General features: G+C 40.6%; 1 protein-coding gene across 14 annotated transcripts in view; it reads right to left on the reverse strand.

The window, feature by feature from the left end:
* The window catches only part of DOCK3 (dedicator of cytokinesis 3), a 507,250-nt gene extending 489,755 nt beyond the window's left edge, over positions 1 to 17,495 (reverse strand). For 3 of the 14 annotated variants that reach the window (XM_051852369.3, XM_051852371.3, XM_051852370.3), the window contains exon 1: positions 15,637 to 17,492. In XM_051852369.3, coding sequence (XP_051708329.1) covers positions 15,637 to 16,030 — 394 coding nt within the window. In that variant the 5' untranslated portion in view covers positions 16,031 to 17,492. Of the gene's footprint in view, positions 1 to 15,636 lie in introns of all 14 variants that reach the window. The other 11 variants (XM_051852366.3, XM_051852375.3, XM_051852373.3 and 8 more) reach the window with 10 other exon arrangements.
* Positions 17,496 to 18,127: the final 632 nt, after the last annotated feature.

Raw genomic sequence — 18,127 nt, forward strand, 5'->3', positions numbered from 1 at the left:
GCTGAGAGCTGGAGGAGACACTGCTTTTTAGAATGAGGTGAGAGGACACTGTGGCAGCCCATGTCATTGGTGATACTGCCTGAGAGAGAACTTTGCAGACCACACTGACTTTGAGTCAGACAATGCTGCAATGGCGGGAGCTGTGCCAATCCCAAGCCAGGAGCCAGAAGCCTCCTCCGTGTCTCCCATGCAAGTGCAGGGGCCCAAGGACTTGGGGCATCATGTATTGCTTTCCCAGGCCATAGCAGAGAGCTGTAATGGAAGTGGAGCAGCCGGGACATGAACCGGCACCCATACGGGATGCTGGCATGCAGGTGGCAGCTTTAGCCGCTATGCCAGCCCCAAAATTGAGATCTTAAAGACATTTCAAAATGAAATCTTGGAAATGAAGAATTCAACAGAACAAATAAAAAATGCGGTGGAAATCCTTAACAGACTCAGTGAAACAGAAGAAAGACTATGCAAGTCAGAAGAAAAACACTGGAAATTTTACAGTCAGAAAAAAAAAAAGAAGAAGAAATTAGGAAACTAAAAAAACAGTGTTGGAGATCTATGGGATGCTATCAAGTGCCCCAACATACAGGTCTTGGATTAGAAGGCTTTTTCAGTGAAACAATTACAAAAAACTTCCCTAATTTGGAGGAAAAAATAGATATTCAAGTACAGGAAGCACACAAAACTCCTAATGGACACGACCAGAAAATATCTTCATCATGAAACCTTATAGTCAAACTCTCCACAGTAAAATATAAAGAAAATATTCTAAAATGTGCACGAGGCCTGTGCCATGGCTCACTAGGCTAAGCCTCAGCCTGCGGTGCCAGCACCCCAGGTTCTAGTCCCAGTTGGGGCACCAGATTCTGTCCTGGTTGCTCCTCTTCCAGTCTAGCTCTCTGCTGTGGCCCAGGAGTACAGTGGAGGATGGCCCAAGTCCTTGGGCCCTGCACCTGCATGGGAGACCAGGAGGAAGCACCTGGCTCTTGGCTTCAGATCAGCGCAGCGCACCGGCCAAAGCAGCCACTTGGGGGGTAAACCAACGGAAAAAGGAAGACCTTGCTCTCTGTCTCTCTCTCTCTCTCTCACTGTCTCACTCTGCCTGTCAAAAAAAAAAAATGTGCACTAGAGAAATGCCAGATTACTTTCACAGGATCTCCAATGAGACTCACAGCTGACTTCTCATCAAAGACCCTACAGGCTACAAGAAAATGGCAAGACATATTCCAAACATTAAGAAAAAAAAGCTGTCAACCAAGAATACTGTGCCCTGAAATTTCTCATTTATGAATGCAGGTGAAATAAAGACTGTCCATAACAAAGAGAAATTAAAAGAATTTGTCACCACCCATCCAGCCTTGCAAAAGATGCTTAAGGATGTGAAGCACACAGAAACACAGAAATATTGTCACTACTATGAAAGAAGGAAAAGGAAGAAAATCTCCCAGTAAAAGCACAAAGGAAATTCAAGTAAACAATATGAATACTTATGGGAAAATGGCAGGACAAAATCATTACTTATCAACAGTCACCCTGAATGTAAATGGCCTCAACTCTCCAGTTAAAAGACACAGACTGGCTAAATGAATTAAAAAAACAAAACCCATCTATTTGCTGCCTACAAGAAACACATCTCACCAACAAAGATGCACGCAGACTGAAAGTGAAAGGAAGGAAAAAGATATTCTATGCTAACAGAAATCAAAAAGGAGCTGGTGTAGCCGTCCAAATATCAAACAGACTTTAACACAAAAATTGTTTAAAGAGACAAAGAAGGGCACTATGTAATGATTAAGGGATCAACTCAACGAGAAGATATGATTATTATAAATGTATATGCCCCTATTAAAGGGCACCTGGTTACTTAAATGAAATATTAATGAATCTAAAGGGAAACATAGACTCCAATACAATAGTAATGGGGGGACTTCAATACCCACTTTCAGCAATGGGCAGATCAACCAGACAGAAAATCAAAAGGAAACAACACAGTTAATTGGACACTATAGACCAAATGGACCTAATAGGTATCTACAGAACTTTATATTCTACAGTTGCAGAATATATATTCCTCTCATCAGTGCATGGAACTGTCTCTAGAATTGACCATATGCTAGGTCATGAAAAAAGTCTCAGCAAATAAGAAACATTGAAATTATGCCATTGGACCACATGAAGCTGGAAATCAACAACTCAGGAATCTCTAGAACATGTGTAAATACATAAAGACTGAATAACATGCTCCTGAATGAAGAGTGGATCATTGAAGAAATAAAAAGAGAAAAAAATTTTCTGAAAACATGAAAATGATAAAACCACATATCAAAACTTATGGGATACAGAAAAAACAGTGTTAAAAGGGAAGTTTACAGCAGTTGTTACCTACATCAAGAAATTGGAAAGGCAACAAATAAATGAGCTATCAATGCATCTCAACAGCAAACCAAACCCAAAACTAGTAGGGGAAAAGAAATAACTGAAACTAGAGAAGAAATAAATAAAATTGAAACAAACAAAAAAAAGTGAAAGATCAGCAAAATGAAGAGCTGATTTTTTGAAAAAGTAAACAAAACTGACACACCATTGACCCAACTAATTAAAAAAAAAAGAGGGAGAAGACCCAAATCAATAAAATTAGAGATGAAAAAGGAAATATAACAAAACCACAAAAATAATCACCAAAAATTACTATGAAGATCTGTATGCCAACAAACCAGGAAACCTAGAAGAAATGGAAAGATTCTTAGATATACAGAACCCACCTAAACTGAGCAATGAAGACATTAAAAAACCAAAACAGATCATTAACCAAGACAGAGATTGAATCAGTAATAAAGACTATCCCAACAAAGAAAAGCCCAGGATTGGATTGTTTCACTGCTGAATTCCACCATTTATGTTTTTTTAATTCTTTTTTAAAAAGATTTATTTATTTGAAAGCCACAGTTACACAGAAAGAGGAGAGGCAGAGAGAGAGAGAGGTCTTCCATCCGATGGTTCACTTCCCAATTGGCTGCAACTGCGCCGATCCAAAGCCAGGAGCCAGGAGCTTCTTCCGGGTCTCCCACGTGGGTGCAGGGGCCCAAGGACTTGGGCCATCTTCTACTGCTTTCCCAGGCCATAGCAGAGAGCTGGATCAGAAGAGGAGAAACTGGGACTAGAACCAGCGCCCAAATGGGATGTCGGTGCTTCAGGCCAGGGCTTTAACCTGCTGCGCCACAGCACCGGCCCCTCCATCAGACATTTAAAGAAGAACTAACTCCAACTCTACTCAAGCTATTCAAAGCAACTGAAAGGCAGGGAATCCTCCCAAATTCTTTCTATGAGGCCAGCATCACCTTAATTCCTAAATGTTAAAAAAATACAACAGAGAAAGAGAATTACAGACCAATTTCCCTGACGAGCATAGGCACAAAAATCCTGAACAAAACACTACCAATTGAATCCAACAACACATCAAAAAGATCATTCATCTGGACCAAGTGGTATTTATCCCAGGTATGCAGGGATGACTCAACATTCACAAATCAAGAAATGTTATACATCACTTTAACAAACTGAAAAACAAAAACCATATGATTATCCCAACAGATGCAAAGAAAGCATTTGATAAAATTCAACACCCTTGATGAAAACTCTAAGAAAATTGGGTATACAAGGAACACTCATCAATACAATCAAGGCAATTTATGACAAACCAACAGCCAGTATCCTACCAAATAGGGAAAAGTTGGAAGCAATCCCACTGAAATCTGGAACCAGAAAAGAATGCCATTGCTATTCAATATAGTCCTGGAAGTTTTAGCTAGAGCCATTAGGCAAGAAAAAGAAATCAGAGGGATACAAATTGGGAAAGAGGAAGTCAAACTATCCTTTTTGCAGATGACATGGTTTTATACATAAGGAGTCCAAAAGACTCCACTAAGAGACTATTGGAACTCATAGAAGAGTTTGGTAAAGTGGCAGGATATAACATCAATGCACAAAAATCAACAGCCTTTGTATACAGACAATGCCACAGCTGAGAATGAACTTCTGAGATCAATTCCATTCCCAATTGCAAATTCATAAAAAAAAAATCTTGGAATAAATTTAACCAACAATGTCAGCGATCTCTACAAAAAGAAATACAAATCATTAAAGAAAGATATAAAAATATACCAAAAAATGGAAAAACCTTCCATGTTCATGGATTGGAAGAATCAGTATCATCAAAATGTCCATACTGCCAAAAGCATTTTAGAGACTCAATGCAATACCAATCAAAATACCAAAGACATTCTTCTCAGATGTAGAAAAAATGATGCTGAAATTCATATGGAGGCACAGGAGACCCCCCAATAGCTAAAGCAATTTTATACAACAAAAACAAAGCCGGAGACATCACAGTACCAGATTTCAAGATACACTTCAGGGCAGTCATAATCAAAACAGCCTGGTACTGGTACAAAAGCAGATAGATAGATCAATGGAACATAACAGAAATGCTAGAAATCAATCCATGCATCTACACCCAACTTATCTTTGACAACAAAGCTAAATCAATCCCTGGAGCAAGGGCAGTCTCTTCAACAAATGACGCTGGGAAAACTGGATCTCCACAAGCAGAAGTATAAAGCAAGACCCCTACCTTACACCCTATAAAAAAAATCCACTCAAAATGGTTTAAAGACCTAAATCTATGATCTGATACCATCAAATTATTAGACAACACTGGGGAATACCTGCAAGACACTGGCATAGGCAAAGAGTTCTTGGAAAGGACTCCAGAGGCACACAAGCATTCAAAGCCAAAATTGACAAATGGGATTATATCCAATTGAGAAGCTTCTGTACTGCAAAGCCAACACTCAGCAAAGTGAAGAGGCAACCAAAAGAGTGGGAGAAATTATTCATAAACTATGCAACTGATAAAGGATTAATAACCTCTCTCTATATATATATGTGTGTGTGTGTGTGTGTGTGTATATATATATATAAAGAGATCAAGAAAATTCAAAAACAACAAAACAAACAACCCAGTTAAGAAATGAGCAAAAGACTTAAACAAGCATTTTTCAAAAGAGGAAATCCAAATAACCAAAAAACACTTGAAAAAATGCTGAGGATCACTAGCCCTCAGGAAAATGCAAATCAAAACCACAATGAGGTTTAACCTCACCTCCATTATAAATAATGGTGAGGATGTTGGGGAAATGGTACCCTAATCTACCGTTGGTAGTTGTGTAAACTGGTAAAGCCACTATGGAAGACAATATGTAGATACCTCAGAAATCTTAATATAGACCTACCATATGATTCAATCATCACACTCCTGGGAATTTACTCAAGGGAAATAAAATCAGTGTATGAAAATTATGTGTACTCCCATGTTTTTTGCAGCTCAATTCACGATAGCTAAGATACAGAATCAACTCAAATGCCCATCAACTAAAGAAATTGGATAAAGAAATTATGGGATCTGTACACCATGGAATACTACACAGTAGGACAAAAAAAATGAAACTTGGTCATTTGCAACAAAATGGATGAAAAACCTGGAAAACATCATACTTAGTGAAATAAGCCAGTCCCAAAAGGACAAATACCATACGTTCTCCCTGATCTGTGATAACTTAATACAGCACCTAAAAGGTAATCTATAGAAGTGAAATTAACAATTCAAGATGCAATGACTCTGAACAGCCCTTGTCTCGACTGTTAAGGGACAGGTTTTTTCAGACTATTTTTTGAACTCTTTATTTAACAAAGTTAATCATATTTATATAAAGTTAATTCAAAATAGATCTTAGTAAAAAGTAAGAATGAGAAAAGGAGAGAGAGGACAAAGAGAGGTGGGAGAGTGGGTGAGAGGGCAGGCACAGTGGGAAGAATCACTATGTTCCTAAAGTTGTAATTATAAAATGTATGAAATTTGTATTCCATAAATAAAAGGTTTCTGAGAACTAAAAAAAAGTGACCACACCAAATTTAAAAAAGAAGAAGGAATACAGTAAGATGCTTCAAAAGGAACACTACACTTCAAAAGTGAAGATGAAGGGATTAAGTGCCTGAAAAGGAAAAGATTACTCAAAAACACAGGGAAGTAAATACATGAGATAAAGAAATCCATATGAGACAAGAAAGAAAAATTTTGCTGGGAGATACTGAAGAGAAATTAATCTGAAATATTAGAAAATGAAGAATTCAATATGTCAAATAAAAAAAAAAAAAACACAGCAGAAAGCCTTAATAAAAGGCCTGGTGAGGCAGAACAAAGAATATACAAGCTAGAAGATAAATCCTTGGGAAACATCCCAGTCAGACAAAACAAAAATGAAAAACAATTAGAAAAGCTGAAAATAGTGTTCAATACAGGCTACTACCAAATGAACAATTTATGGGATTCTATCAAATGTCTAGGAGTTCCTGAAGATGTGGAAAGAGAATGAATTAGAAGGCCTATCCAGTGAAATAACAGCAGAAAATTGCACTAATTTGGAGAAAGACAGGGACAGCTAAGTACAGGCAGCACATAGAACCCCCAACAGACATGATCAGAAGAAATATTCACAACACATTACAGTCAAACTTTCAACAGTAAAACATAAAGATTCTAAAATGTGAAAGACAGAAATACCAGATTAGCTTGAGAGGACTCCCAATTAGACTAAGAGCTGATTTCTCAACAGAAACCCAACAAGCTAGGAAGAATAGAGAGATACAGGCCAAGTCAAAAAAAGAAGGAAGGAAAGAAGGGAGGGAGGGAGGGAGGGAGGAAAGGAGGGAGGGAGGAAGGAAGGAAGGACGGATGGATGGACGGACGGACGGTCAGTCGGTTGGTCAACCCAGGAAACTGTCCACAGCAAAGTTCTCATTTATAAATGAAAAGTGAAATAAAGACCTTCCAAAAGAAACAGAAATTTAAAGATTTTGTCACCACTCACCCAGCATCACAAATGATACTTACAGATGTGCTACACACAGAAACAGAACCATAGTCATCATTATGAAAGAATGTGAAGGCAGAAAACCTCCCAGTAGAAGTACAAAAGAAATCTAAAGCAAACAATATGAATATTTAGAGAAAAATAGTAGGATAAAGTTGTTATTTATCAATAATAACCTTGAAGGTAAATATCATATATTCTCCAATTAAAAGATAGACTGGCTAAATAAATTAAAAAATGAAACTCACCAATTTGCTGCATACAAGAAACACAACTCACCAACAAAGATACACACACACTGAAATTGAAAGGACAGAAAAAGATATTCCATGTAAATGGAAAGCAAAAGTGCACAGGTACAGCCATCCTAATATCAAACAAAATAGACTTTAACACAGAAACTGTAAAAAGAGAACAAAGAAGAACATTATGTAACGATTAAGGGATAAATTCAACAGGAAGATATGACTACAGTAAATGTAAATACACCCAATGCCAGCACACCTGCTATTTAAAAGAAACGTTACTGGATCTAAACAGAGACATAGACTCCAATACAATAATAACAAGGGACTTAAACATCCCACTTTCATCAATGAACAGATCAACTAGACAAAAAAAGCAACAAAGAAACAACACAGCTAATCTGCACCAAGGACCAAATGGACCTAACTGATATCCACAGAACATTTTTCTCTCCTTGTTACAGAATACACATCGCTTCATGTAACTTTCCCAAAAACAGACTATATGCTAGGCAAAAAACCAAGTGGCAACAAATTCAAAAAAGAATTTATCATATCATGTATCTTTTCTGAACACAATGGAATGAAGCTGGAAATTAACTTAAACTCTAAAAAACATGATAGAGAAAGAGACTGAATAACATGCTCCTGAAAGAACAGTGGATCATAGGGGAAATCAAAAAATTTCTGGAAACAAATGAAGATAACAACACAAATGTCAAAACTTATGGGATACAGAAAAGCAATGTTAAAGGGGAAGTTTATAACAATTACTGCCTATATCAAGAAATTAGAAAGGCATCAAATAAATGATCTATCAATGCTTCTCAATGACCTAGAAAAACAAGAACAAGCCAAATTCAAAATTAGCAGGAGGAAAGAATTAAAATTAGAGAATAAATAAATAAAATTGAAACAAAAAAAAAACACAAAATATCAGTAAAATGAAAACCATGTTTTTGAAAAAATAAACAAAATGGATACATCATTGGCCAAACTAAACAAAACAAAAAACGGGGAGAGATTAATTAATATATTAGTTAATCAGAGATGAAAAAAGAGGTGTTATGACAGATACCACAGAAATAAAAACAATGAGGAATTTCTATATGAAAACATATTGGAAAAATCTACATTTCTGGACACATACAACCTACCAAATTGAGTCACGAAGACATACAAAGCCTAAACAGAACAATAACCAAGACAGAGAATGAATCAGTAATGAAGACCACAACAGAGAAAGAGAACTACAGACCAATATCCCTAATGAACAGAGATGCAAAAATCCTCAACAAAATACTAGCTAATTAAATTTAACATATTAGAAAGACCATTCACATGGATCAAGGGATATTTATCCCTGATATACAGGGATGGTTCAACATATGCAAACCAATAAATATGATACATCACATTAACAAAATTGAAGAATAAAAACCATATGATTATCTCAATAGATGCAGTGAGAGCATCTAATAAAATACAGCATCCTCTCATGATTTAAAAAAAAAAAACTGTAAGCAAATTGGAAATATAACAGACATCACTCAACACAGTCAAGGCAATTTATGACAAACCGAAATTAGCACCTTGAGTGGGGAAAAATCAGAAGCCACTGGGCCGGTGCTGTGCCACAGTAGGCTAAGCCTCTCCTGCAGCACTGGCATCCCATATGGCAGCCAGTTCAAGTCCCAGCTGCTCCTCTTCTGATGCAGGCCTCTGCTATGGCCTGGGAAGGCAGTAGAGGCTGGCCCAAGTTCTTGGGCCCCTGCACCCATATGGGAGACATGGAGGAAGCTCCTGGGTCCTGGCTTTGGATCAGTGCAGCTCCAGCCATTGCAGCCATTCGGGGAATGAATGAGAAGATGGAAGACCTTTTTCTCTGTCTCCCTCTCTGTGTCTGTAACTCTACCTCTCAAATAAATACATAAAATTAAAAAAAAAAAAAGTTGAAGCACTTCCACTAAGATCCAGAACCAAAGAAGCCCAGTTTCACCACTACTGTTCAATATAGTTCTGGAAGTTTTACCCAGAGCAATTAGGTAAGAAACGGAAATCAAAGAGATACAAATTGGATAAAAAGAAGTCAATCATTCCTGTTTGCAGATGACACAATCTTACATATAGGGAAACCAAAAGACTCCACTAAGAGACTATGGGAACTTGTAAGAGAGTTAGAAAAGTTGTAGGATCTAAAATCAACACTCAGAAATCAATAGCCTTTGTATACACATACAATATTATGGCTGAGAAAGAACTTCTAGGATCAGTCCCATTCACAATAGCTACAATAAAACTTAAACACTTTGGAATAAATCTCTTTAATGAAATGATCTTTAATGAAAGATATCTTTAATGAAAATTTCAAAATATTACAAAAGGAAGAAATAGAAGAAACAAAAGAAATGGAAAAATTTGGGCCTGGTGCTGTGGCATGGTTAAGTATCCATCTGTGACACTGGCATCTGAAATGGGTGCAGGTTCATGTCCCAGCTGCTCCTCTTCTGAACCAGTTCTCTGTTATGGCCTGGGAAAGCAGCAGAGGATGGTCCAAATGCTTGGGCCCCTTCACCCACGTGGGAGACCTGGAGGAAGCTTCTGGCTCCTGGCTTTGGATCAGCGCAGCACAAGCCATCACGGCCATTTGGGGAGTGAACCAGTGGATGGAAGACCTCTCACTGTCTCTCCCTTTCTCTGTCTGTAACTCTACCTCTCAAATAAATAAATCTTTAAAACATGGGAAAATCTTCCACTGTTTATGGATTGGGAGAATTAATGTCAAAATGTCCACAATACCCAAAGCAATTCACAGATTCAGTGTGATCCCAATCACACTGACATTCTTCTCAGATCTATAAACTACAATGCTAAAATTCATATGGAAATACCAGAGACTCTGAATATCTAAAACAATATTAAACAACAAAAACAAAGATGGAGGTATCACAATACCAGATTTCAAAAGACAAACTACAGGACAGTTACTGTACTACAGTACAGCCTGGTACTGGCACAAAAATAGACTTTTTGTGTTCCATGTGTGTTCCATGTGTGTTCCATGTAGACCAATGGAACAGAAATTAATCATGCATCTGCAAACAACTAATCTTTGAGAAATGGGCTAAAATCAATCCCTGGAGAAAGGACAGTCTCTTCAACAAATCATGCTGGGATAAAATGGAACTCTGCATGCATAAGTAGGAAACAAGACCTGTACCTTATACCTTACACCTTAAACCTTATACCTTATACAAAAATCAACTCACAATGGATCAAGGATCTAAATCTATGACTTGATACCATCAAATTACTCGAAGAAAAAATCAGGAAAACTCTGTATGACGTTGGCATAGGCAAAGACTTCATGTAAAAGACCCCAGAAGCACATGCAATCAAAGCAAAAAACAGACAAATGGGATTACATCAAGCTAAGAAAGCTTCTGCACTGCAATAGAAACATTCAACAAAGTGAAGAGGCAACCAAAAGAACAGGAGAAAATATTGCAAAGTATGCAACTGATAAAGGATTAATACCCAGGATCTATAAAGAGCGCAACAAACTCAAAACAACAAAACAAACAATCCAGTTAAGAAATGGGCAAAAGGGGCCAGTGCTGTTGGCATAGTAGGTAAAGCTGCCACATGCAGTGCCAGAATCCCACATGGGCTCCCAATTCAAATCCTGGCTGCTCCAATTCCAATCCAGCTCCCTGCTAATGTGCCTGGGAAAGCAGGAGAAGATGAGCCAAGCACTTGGGTCCCTTGCACCCACATGGGAGACCCATAAGAAGCTCCTGGCTTCAGATTGGCTCAACTCTGGCCATTGAGGCCATCTGAAGATTAAACCAGAGGATAAAAAAATCAATCTCTATCAATCTCTCTCTCTCCCTCCCTCCCTCCTTTCCTCCCTCCTTCTCTCCTCTCTCCCCTCTGTAACTTTCAAATGAATAAAAAAATCTTTAAAAAAAAAATAAATGGACAAAGGACATGAACAGGCATTTTTAAAAGGATGAAATTCAAATGGCCAACAAACACATGAAAAAATATTCAGGAATACTCAAGGAAATGCAAATAAAAACCACAATGAGGTTTCACCTCACCCCAATTAGAATGGTTATCATTCAAAAATAAAATAAATGCTGCTGAGCATATGGGGGAAAAGGTACTCTAATTCATTGTTGGTAGGAATATAAAACTAGTACAACCATTATGGTAGAAAGTATGAAGATTCCTCATAAATCTGAAAATAGGTCTACCATATGACCTATCTCATTCCTGAGAACTTACCCAAATGAAATTAAATCAACATTTTAAAGAGTTATCTGTAGCCCCATATTTATTGCAACTCAATTCACAACAGCTAAGATATGAAATCAACTCAGATGTCCCATCAACCAATGACTGAATATAGAAAATGCAGTGTATATCTACACTATGGACTACTAATCTGCCATAAAAAAGAATGAAATCCTCTGTTTTGCAACAAAATGGATGCAACTGGAAACCATTATACTCAGTGAAAAAGGTCAATCTCAAAAAGACAAGTTTACTGATATGTGGCAGTTAACACAGAATACAAAAAAAAGTATATGAATGAAAAAGACACCTTATAATATGACTGTCATTTCTAGCCCTTGTTTATACTTCTGTGGAACTGTGGTATTTCTATTTTTTATTTGTTGAACATTATAATTAGTGGTGAATTAAGCCTGTAATTAGTCAATTAAAATTACATCTGCCAAAAAAAAAAAAAGTAAGGCACATAACATGGATTACTTTTTCAAATTACAAAAGAAAATGTAACACACAAATCTAAAGTGTAAGGTATTCTGGTTGGTAATGGGAAAAATCTTCATGACCTATTAAGTTGCAATTAGGAAAGAATAAGCAATAAATGTACTGAATTCTTAAAACAATTTACCTCACAACAATAGAATAAACCAGATGGCCGTGTGAGGCAGTTTCCACTTCTACAATATCTAACTAATACATATATACGCAAATCCTTGCTACTTTTCTATTCCATGAGTTTAACTACAAACATTCTTATTTTATTTATTGCTAGTGTTTGCTGCTGTTGCTGTTAAAGGGTGAGGAAAGTATTTTCTTGGTTTTTACTTTCTATATTTGGTAGTTTGGGTATAATCTACATCAGGAAAGACAGGTGTTTCACAAAAATAGCTGAATTTTTCTCACCTAATACATTTTAGAGTAAGAAGCTTCTTGGAAAGATAAAAAAGTAGCATGCAGGACTTTCCGAGCATTTATGGCAACAGAAAGGAAAGCAGAGATTCTCTAAGAGGGAGAGAGACATAAGGAGTGAAAACGTGGGCTAATGGGTTCAATGAAGAACAGTCCCTTTGTAATACTAGACAAAGACAGAAAATATTGTCCATTGCCAAGAAGAAAATTAAGGGGATATACAATTGCTGAAGGACAAAAAAAAAAAAAAAAACACAAACCCCTGAGATCTAGTTTCTTCGTCTGTATAACAAAGATACTATTAGGATTACTCTGGGAATCTACATAGGATAAGTGACAGTAACCAGCATCACTGATCCTCCAAAACAGGTAGGGGTGAATGTTGTAGTATAGCAGGTTAAGCCACTGCTTGAGACACCCATATCCCAAATCGGAATGCCAATTCTAGTCCCGGCTACTCCACTTCGAATCCAGCTTACTGCTAAAATGCCTGGAAAGGCAGTGTAAGATGGCCCAAGTACGTGGGCCCCTGCCACCCCCATGGGAGACCAGAAAGGAGTCCCTAACTTGAGTCTTTGGTCTGGCCAAGCCCTGGCTGTTGCAGGTATTTGGGGACTGAACCAGTAGGTGGAAACTGATCTCTCTCTCTGTTCCCCTCCTTCCCTTCCTCCCTCTCTGCCTTTCAAGTGTATGAAAATAATTTTTTGAAAGAGTTGTGCCCTCCTCACTCCCTCAAGACAATCACAGAATTTTGCAATAAAAAGAGAATCTCAAGTATCTTCTAGCCCTAAATGAACCAAATAATTCAGAACATTATAACCTGTACAGAAACCCTATATTATTAAAAATATAAAAGGCAGTAAGATATTACTATAGGATCTCAAAAGCCTTACCACTATCAAATACAGACGAATAGGTACAGTGGAAAAAGCCACTTCACACCACTGCATCAGGAGACTCCTTCCCTCACCAATATCAGGGCAAAGAGGTGCTCCTCACATTTTTCCAAATGGTTGGGAAATAAATATAAGTTTTCCCTCTCTGCTGCAGGATTACAGGCTAGCAAATAAGAGTTAGAAATCTGTGCTCCAAGTTAGTCATAAAAACCGAAGCTGAAACTCAAAACATTTTCTCATAGGAACAAAGAAAATGGTTAAATTTTCAAAGCTAGCCCTCACAGCAATTAACAATGCAACTAAAATATTTTAATTGACTGTTTTTCTTATTACAAATATAATATTTAAGCTACTTTATAGGCTGCACTGGGTTTTATTGAAAAGTCCTAGGACTACAGCAATAAAATGTTATGGGAAAAATGTGTCCCAAGTTTTAAACAATTTAAACAAAATCATTTAGATCCTAAGTGAGGAAGAGACAGAAGAAAGCTGTGAGAGAAAACAGGGAGGGAGTTGCTTTGTTTGGCAGAAAAGGCATCTAAATTATACTAAACCACAGCTGCTAAGGAAGTCTTCAGAATTACTGCCCCTCTAGCAAGCATTTAAGTCCAGTCCTGTGCTCAAGGTTGTATTCCTCCATAGGGAATAACAATTTTTCTAAAGCTAAGCACATAGATGCAAGAACTTCATTCCATCTTGCTAAGTAAATGCTAGTTCTTTGAGATTCACAGACTACATGCCTATCTTGATTACTTTGCATTGCTGCTGACCCCAACACACCTAGCGCCACTGTTACCTGAGAACTACGGAGAAGAGAAGAAATGAACACTTATGAAGTGCTCAATATGCTCTCCTTTGATTTTCACAACCCAGTAACATAGTTAAGTATTATCCCAAATTCTGCAGAAAATGATGTAGAGTAACTTGTCCTGGGCACCAGTAAAAAAGAAGCCAGGATTCTAAAGTTCATCATCTCCACTACTTGAGTGTTCCTTCCCAGACAGAGAAAAACTCTTAGATGCTACTGGGTAGCTGACTGCTTTAACATGAATTACTTGATATTCTAGTTAAGCTGTTCTGAGAGCAAGTTAAGGAGAGGATGAACTACCAAATCCTCATTTACAGACTCAACTTAGTATTTAGTGTATGCTCTAATAGAAAGGGTAAAATGTCCCTAGAGGTGAATCCCAGCTCTTCGCATCATTTCCCAATCCTTTCTCAACACTGGAGGACTAGGGCTCCTTTTATCACTTCCATCTCAGCACAGCTAATTAAAAACTTCAGAAAGCTACCTTTCCAAACAAGATTTTCTACCAGCATAGAAGACCTCTCTGCAACTCCTTAAATTTAAATGAACTCAATTCCTAAAAATGTTACCACAGCAGACTTAAAGTTATTTTGTAGTGAATTGTGAATCTTGATAGTTACACTGCAATAAAAATAGAAAGCAAAAACTATGTTTAGACAGATTCCCTACCTAAAGTTTCCTAGTTACAAGCTTTCAAAGATAAAATCTACACACTCAACATTTTAAATCGGTTTCTAATCGAACAAGATGATAGGCCACTTAATGCAGTGTAGTTGACTGAACTCTCCTATCCTAATTGCCACAAAACACACTGTAAAACTAGCACTCTCAAATTATTGAATATTCTTTTTTTAAACAAGCTGAACATTCAAAGAAATATTTCGCTTCTAGAGTTTAACACAACAGATAAAAGGAGGATTTTAAGAGGAATAACGGTTTCATCTAAAATCAGGGTTTTTTTTTTTTTTTAAGTAATAACACTAGACACTGATACAGGTTCAAAAAACATTTCCTAATGTATGATCATTATTTCTGATACCTAAGGCAAAACAAATTAAAACGGATCAAACATCTGCAAGCAAATATCTGCAAAATTTTGAACTAGGAAAATGATGTCAACGTTTTTCATCCCCCTCTTTTTTGGTAAGATTCCAGTCCAAAAATAAACAGACATTGGGCCCACTAACTGAGGTGCGGAAACTCATTAAAATTGAGGTTCTGGAGCATAGAATACAGATTCCCAGAATTTGGCTATTTGGGTAAAACTGCCCCGCGCCCCACACCAGAAACCTCAGGCAATTGCCCGGGCCTGGCCCGCCCCTCCCGAGAACCGCACCTGCCGAGGCCGCACCGCCAGCGCCCCCTACCGCTCTCCCGCACCCGGAGACCCGCGCCCACCCCCGCACCGCACCCGCCCCCACCCCGCGCTAGTAGCGCGCCGAGGCCGCGCAGCCTGCGGGCAGGGACCGGGGTTGCGAGGGCGCGAATCGAGGCAGGGCGGGCAGCCGGTGCGCGTCCCCCCGGAACTCCCGCCGCGGCCAGGCCCCGGCCTCACCTACCTACGCCGTATTTCTCCTCCTCGGTGGGGGTCCACATGGCCGGGCTGGGCGCGGCCCCGCGGGCGCGGCGGCCGGGCGACAGCGCGGCGGGGACGGCCGCGGGCCCGGTTGTGGCGCACCGCGAGACGCGGCGGGGGTGGTCAGGCGGCGCGGGGCAGTGGGCGGCGCATCCCTCGCAGGCCGTCCGGGATGCCACCGCCACCGCCGCCACGATCGGACCGCGAGGCTTCGCGGGCGGCCCAGCAGCAGCCCCAGGCGGCGCAACCAAGAGCTCGCCACTTGTCCGTCGCCGCCGCTCCCGCGCCGCCGCTCGTTTTCTCACAGCTCCGCCGCTCGGCTCCCGGCACCGCCGCGGCTCGGCTCGCCTCAGCGGGCTCGCAGGACGCCCGCGCATGCGCCACTCTCCGGCGCGCGGGGGCTCGCGCCGCCCGGGCTCGCGCCGCCCGAGCCCGCGCGCGAATCCACGGGCCGCCGCCGCCGCGCGCCAGGGGAGGGAAATCGGGGAGATGCGATTGGACCGCCCGGCCTGGGCAGGACAGGCCCCTTGGTGACTGTGAGTCCTCCACTGCAGCCCGCGAGGGCGGGGGCGGGGGCGGGGCCGGGCAGGTGAGCGACAGACCCCCGGGACCCCCCACGGGCTTCCGCTTCCAGCGCCTCCCGCTAGAAGCACCGAGGTGACCCCGGGCCCTCTGGTGGGAGAAGGAAGATCTACCGAAGACGACACCCCTTTTGGACGCAGCCCGGTATCACCCACAGTGCTATCACAACCCTAATCCTGGGACAAGTACATCCTCGGAGACCCGCGGGTTCTCCCCGAGGGAACCAGGTGGCTTGCGCTCGAGTCTCCAGTCCCTTTGTCCCCAAATGCGGAGACCGCTGACGCCCCTTGGACTGTTTCGCGGAGCTAGCCTGTGCTAGCTGCACAATCACTGCAGCCACCTCCCAGGCTGTGCTGTGTTCTGAATCTCTCCCGAAACTTTCATCCTCCTCCAGCTCCTCGCAAAGAATCCATTCATTCTGACACCTACGAATGTCATCTTGTGACCCCAGGTCAATCACTCATCAAAGAAAAGGGCCTGCAGGGTTTCTTTCCACCTGCATTGGGACCACCAGGATGTTCCCAGCTCTAATCCCAGCTGGTCCACCCATCTCTGTCACCAGCACTACCAATACCCTGGTATCATCTCCATCACTCTTGGACAACCCCACCCTTCAAAGCCCAGCTTAGCACCCCACTTCCAGGAAACCTGTCCTGGTTCTGCAGCCAGCCTCCTGGATCCTTTCTGCCTTTGAGATTCCAGCTGTGTTGGTTGTGGCTTGCTTTTCCCATAAGAGGATCAGCTTCCAGAAGGCAAGCTCCAGGACGAAATCATTTTCCTGGTCCCCTCTGTACCAATTCCAGCACCTAGTACATAGCTCTCAGTGAGAAGCAAGATTAAAGAGACTGTCTTGATAATCAACAGATCATGTTGATTCTTCCTTCAAAGTGTCTGTTGTGACTGACTGCTTCTCCCAACCATGACTGTGCTCACCTGGACTATTGCCACACCTTCCCACCTTCTGAGCTACAGACTCCTGCCCCCAACCAATGAAGGCTGCCCTCTCCTGCCCAGAAAATGTTCTGTGAGTGATTGAGTCTCTCATTAATCAGTTCTACATTTTTAGGGGAGCAGGTAGGGAGAGCCACAAACACAACGAAAAGAATGTGCTGGGTTGAAAATTTGGCACAGTGGTTAAGACATGGCTTGGGATGCCCACACCCCATATCAGATTCCTGACTCCACTTCTGACCAACCTCCTGCTAATGCACACCCTGGGAGGCAGCAGGTGATGGCACAAGTACTTAGGTCTCTGCCACCCATGGGGGTGACCCAATTGGAGTTTCAGGCTCCTGGCTTTGGTTTGATCCAGTCCTGGCTGTTGCAGGCATTTGGGAAGTGAAACAGTAGATGGAAGATTATCTATCTATCTATCTCCTCCCCTTTCAAATACAATAAAAAAAAAAAAACATTTTAATGTCTCTATGTCACTAACTGTTCCAGGAAGATAGATCCTTGACTAGTAGCGACCAGAGAATGAAGCTACATCCCCACAAAACTCTCTCCAGGGAGCCCTATCCAGTAAGTGGTTCCAACCCATGAGGACCTTGTGAACAGTCTGAAAGCTTTTATTTCATCGTCTATATCCACTTCCTTATCGGATGTACATGATGAAGTCACAGAGCCTAAGGACAGATTCCCCCAAAGTCTACTCTCTTTTGCCCAATCTGAATTCATCTTAAATGATGGCTTTTCCAAATGAAGAAAGTCCCACTCCACAACTATACACCTCAGCTCCAGGGAAAGGAGGACATTAATCCTAACTAATGAAGAGAAAAGCAAGGGGGACAAGGTGAGAAGGAGGGCATCTGATAAGTCCTAGCCTCCCATACTCTTGCTGTTTGTACTAAATTTAGATTATTTTCTTGAGTTGAAGCAAAAGAGCACAGCAC

This window comes from Oryctolagus cuniculus, chromosome 10 (assembly GCF_051225735.1).
Source record: "Oryctolagus cuniculus isolate XC-2025 breed Fujian yellow rabbit chromosome 10, ASM5122573v1, whole genome shotgun sequence".
NCBI lineage: Eukaryota > Metazoa > Chordata > Mammalia > Lagomorpha > Leporidae > Oryctolagus > Oryctolagus cuniculus.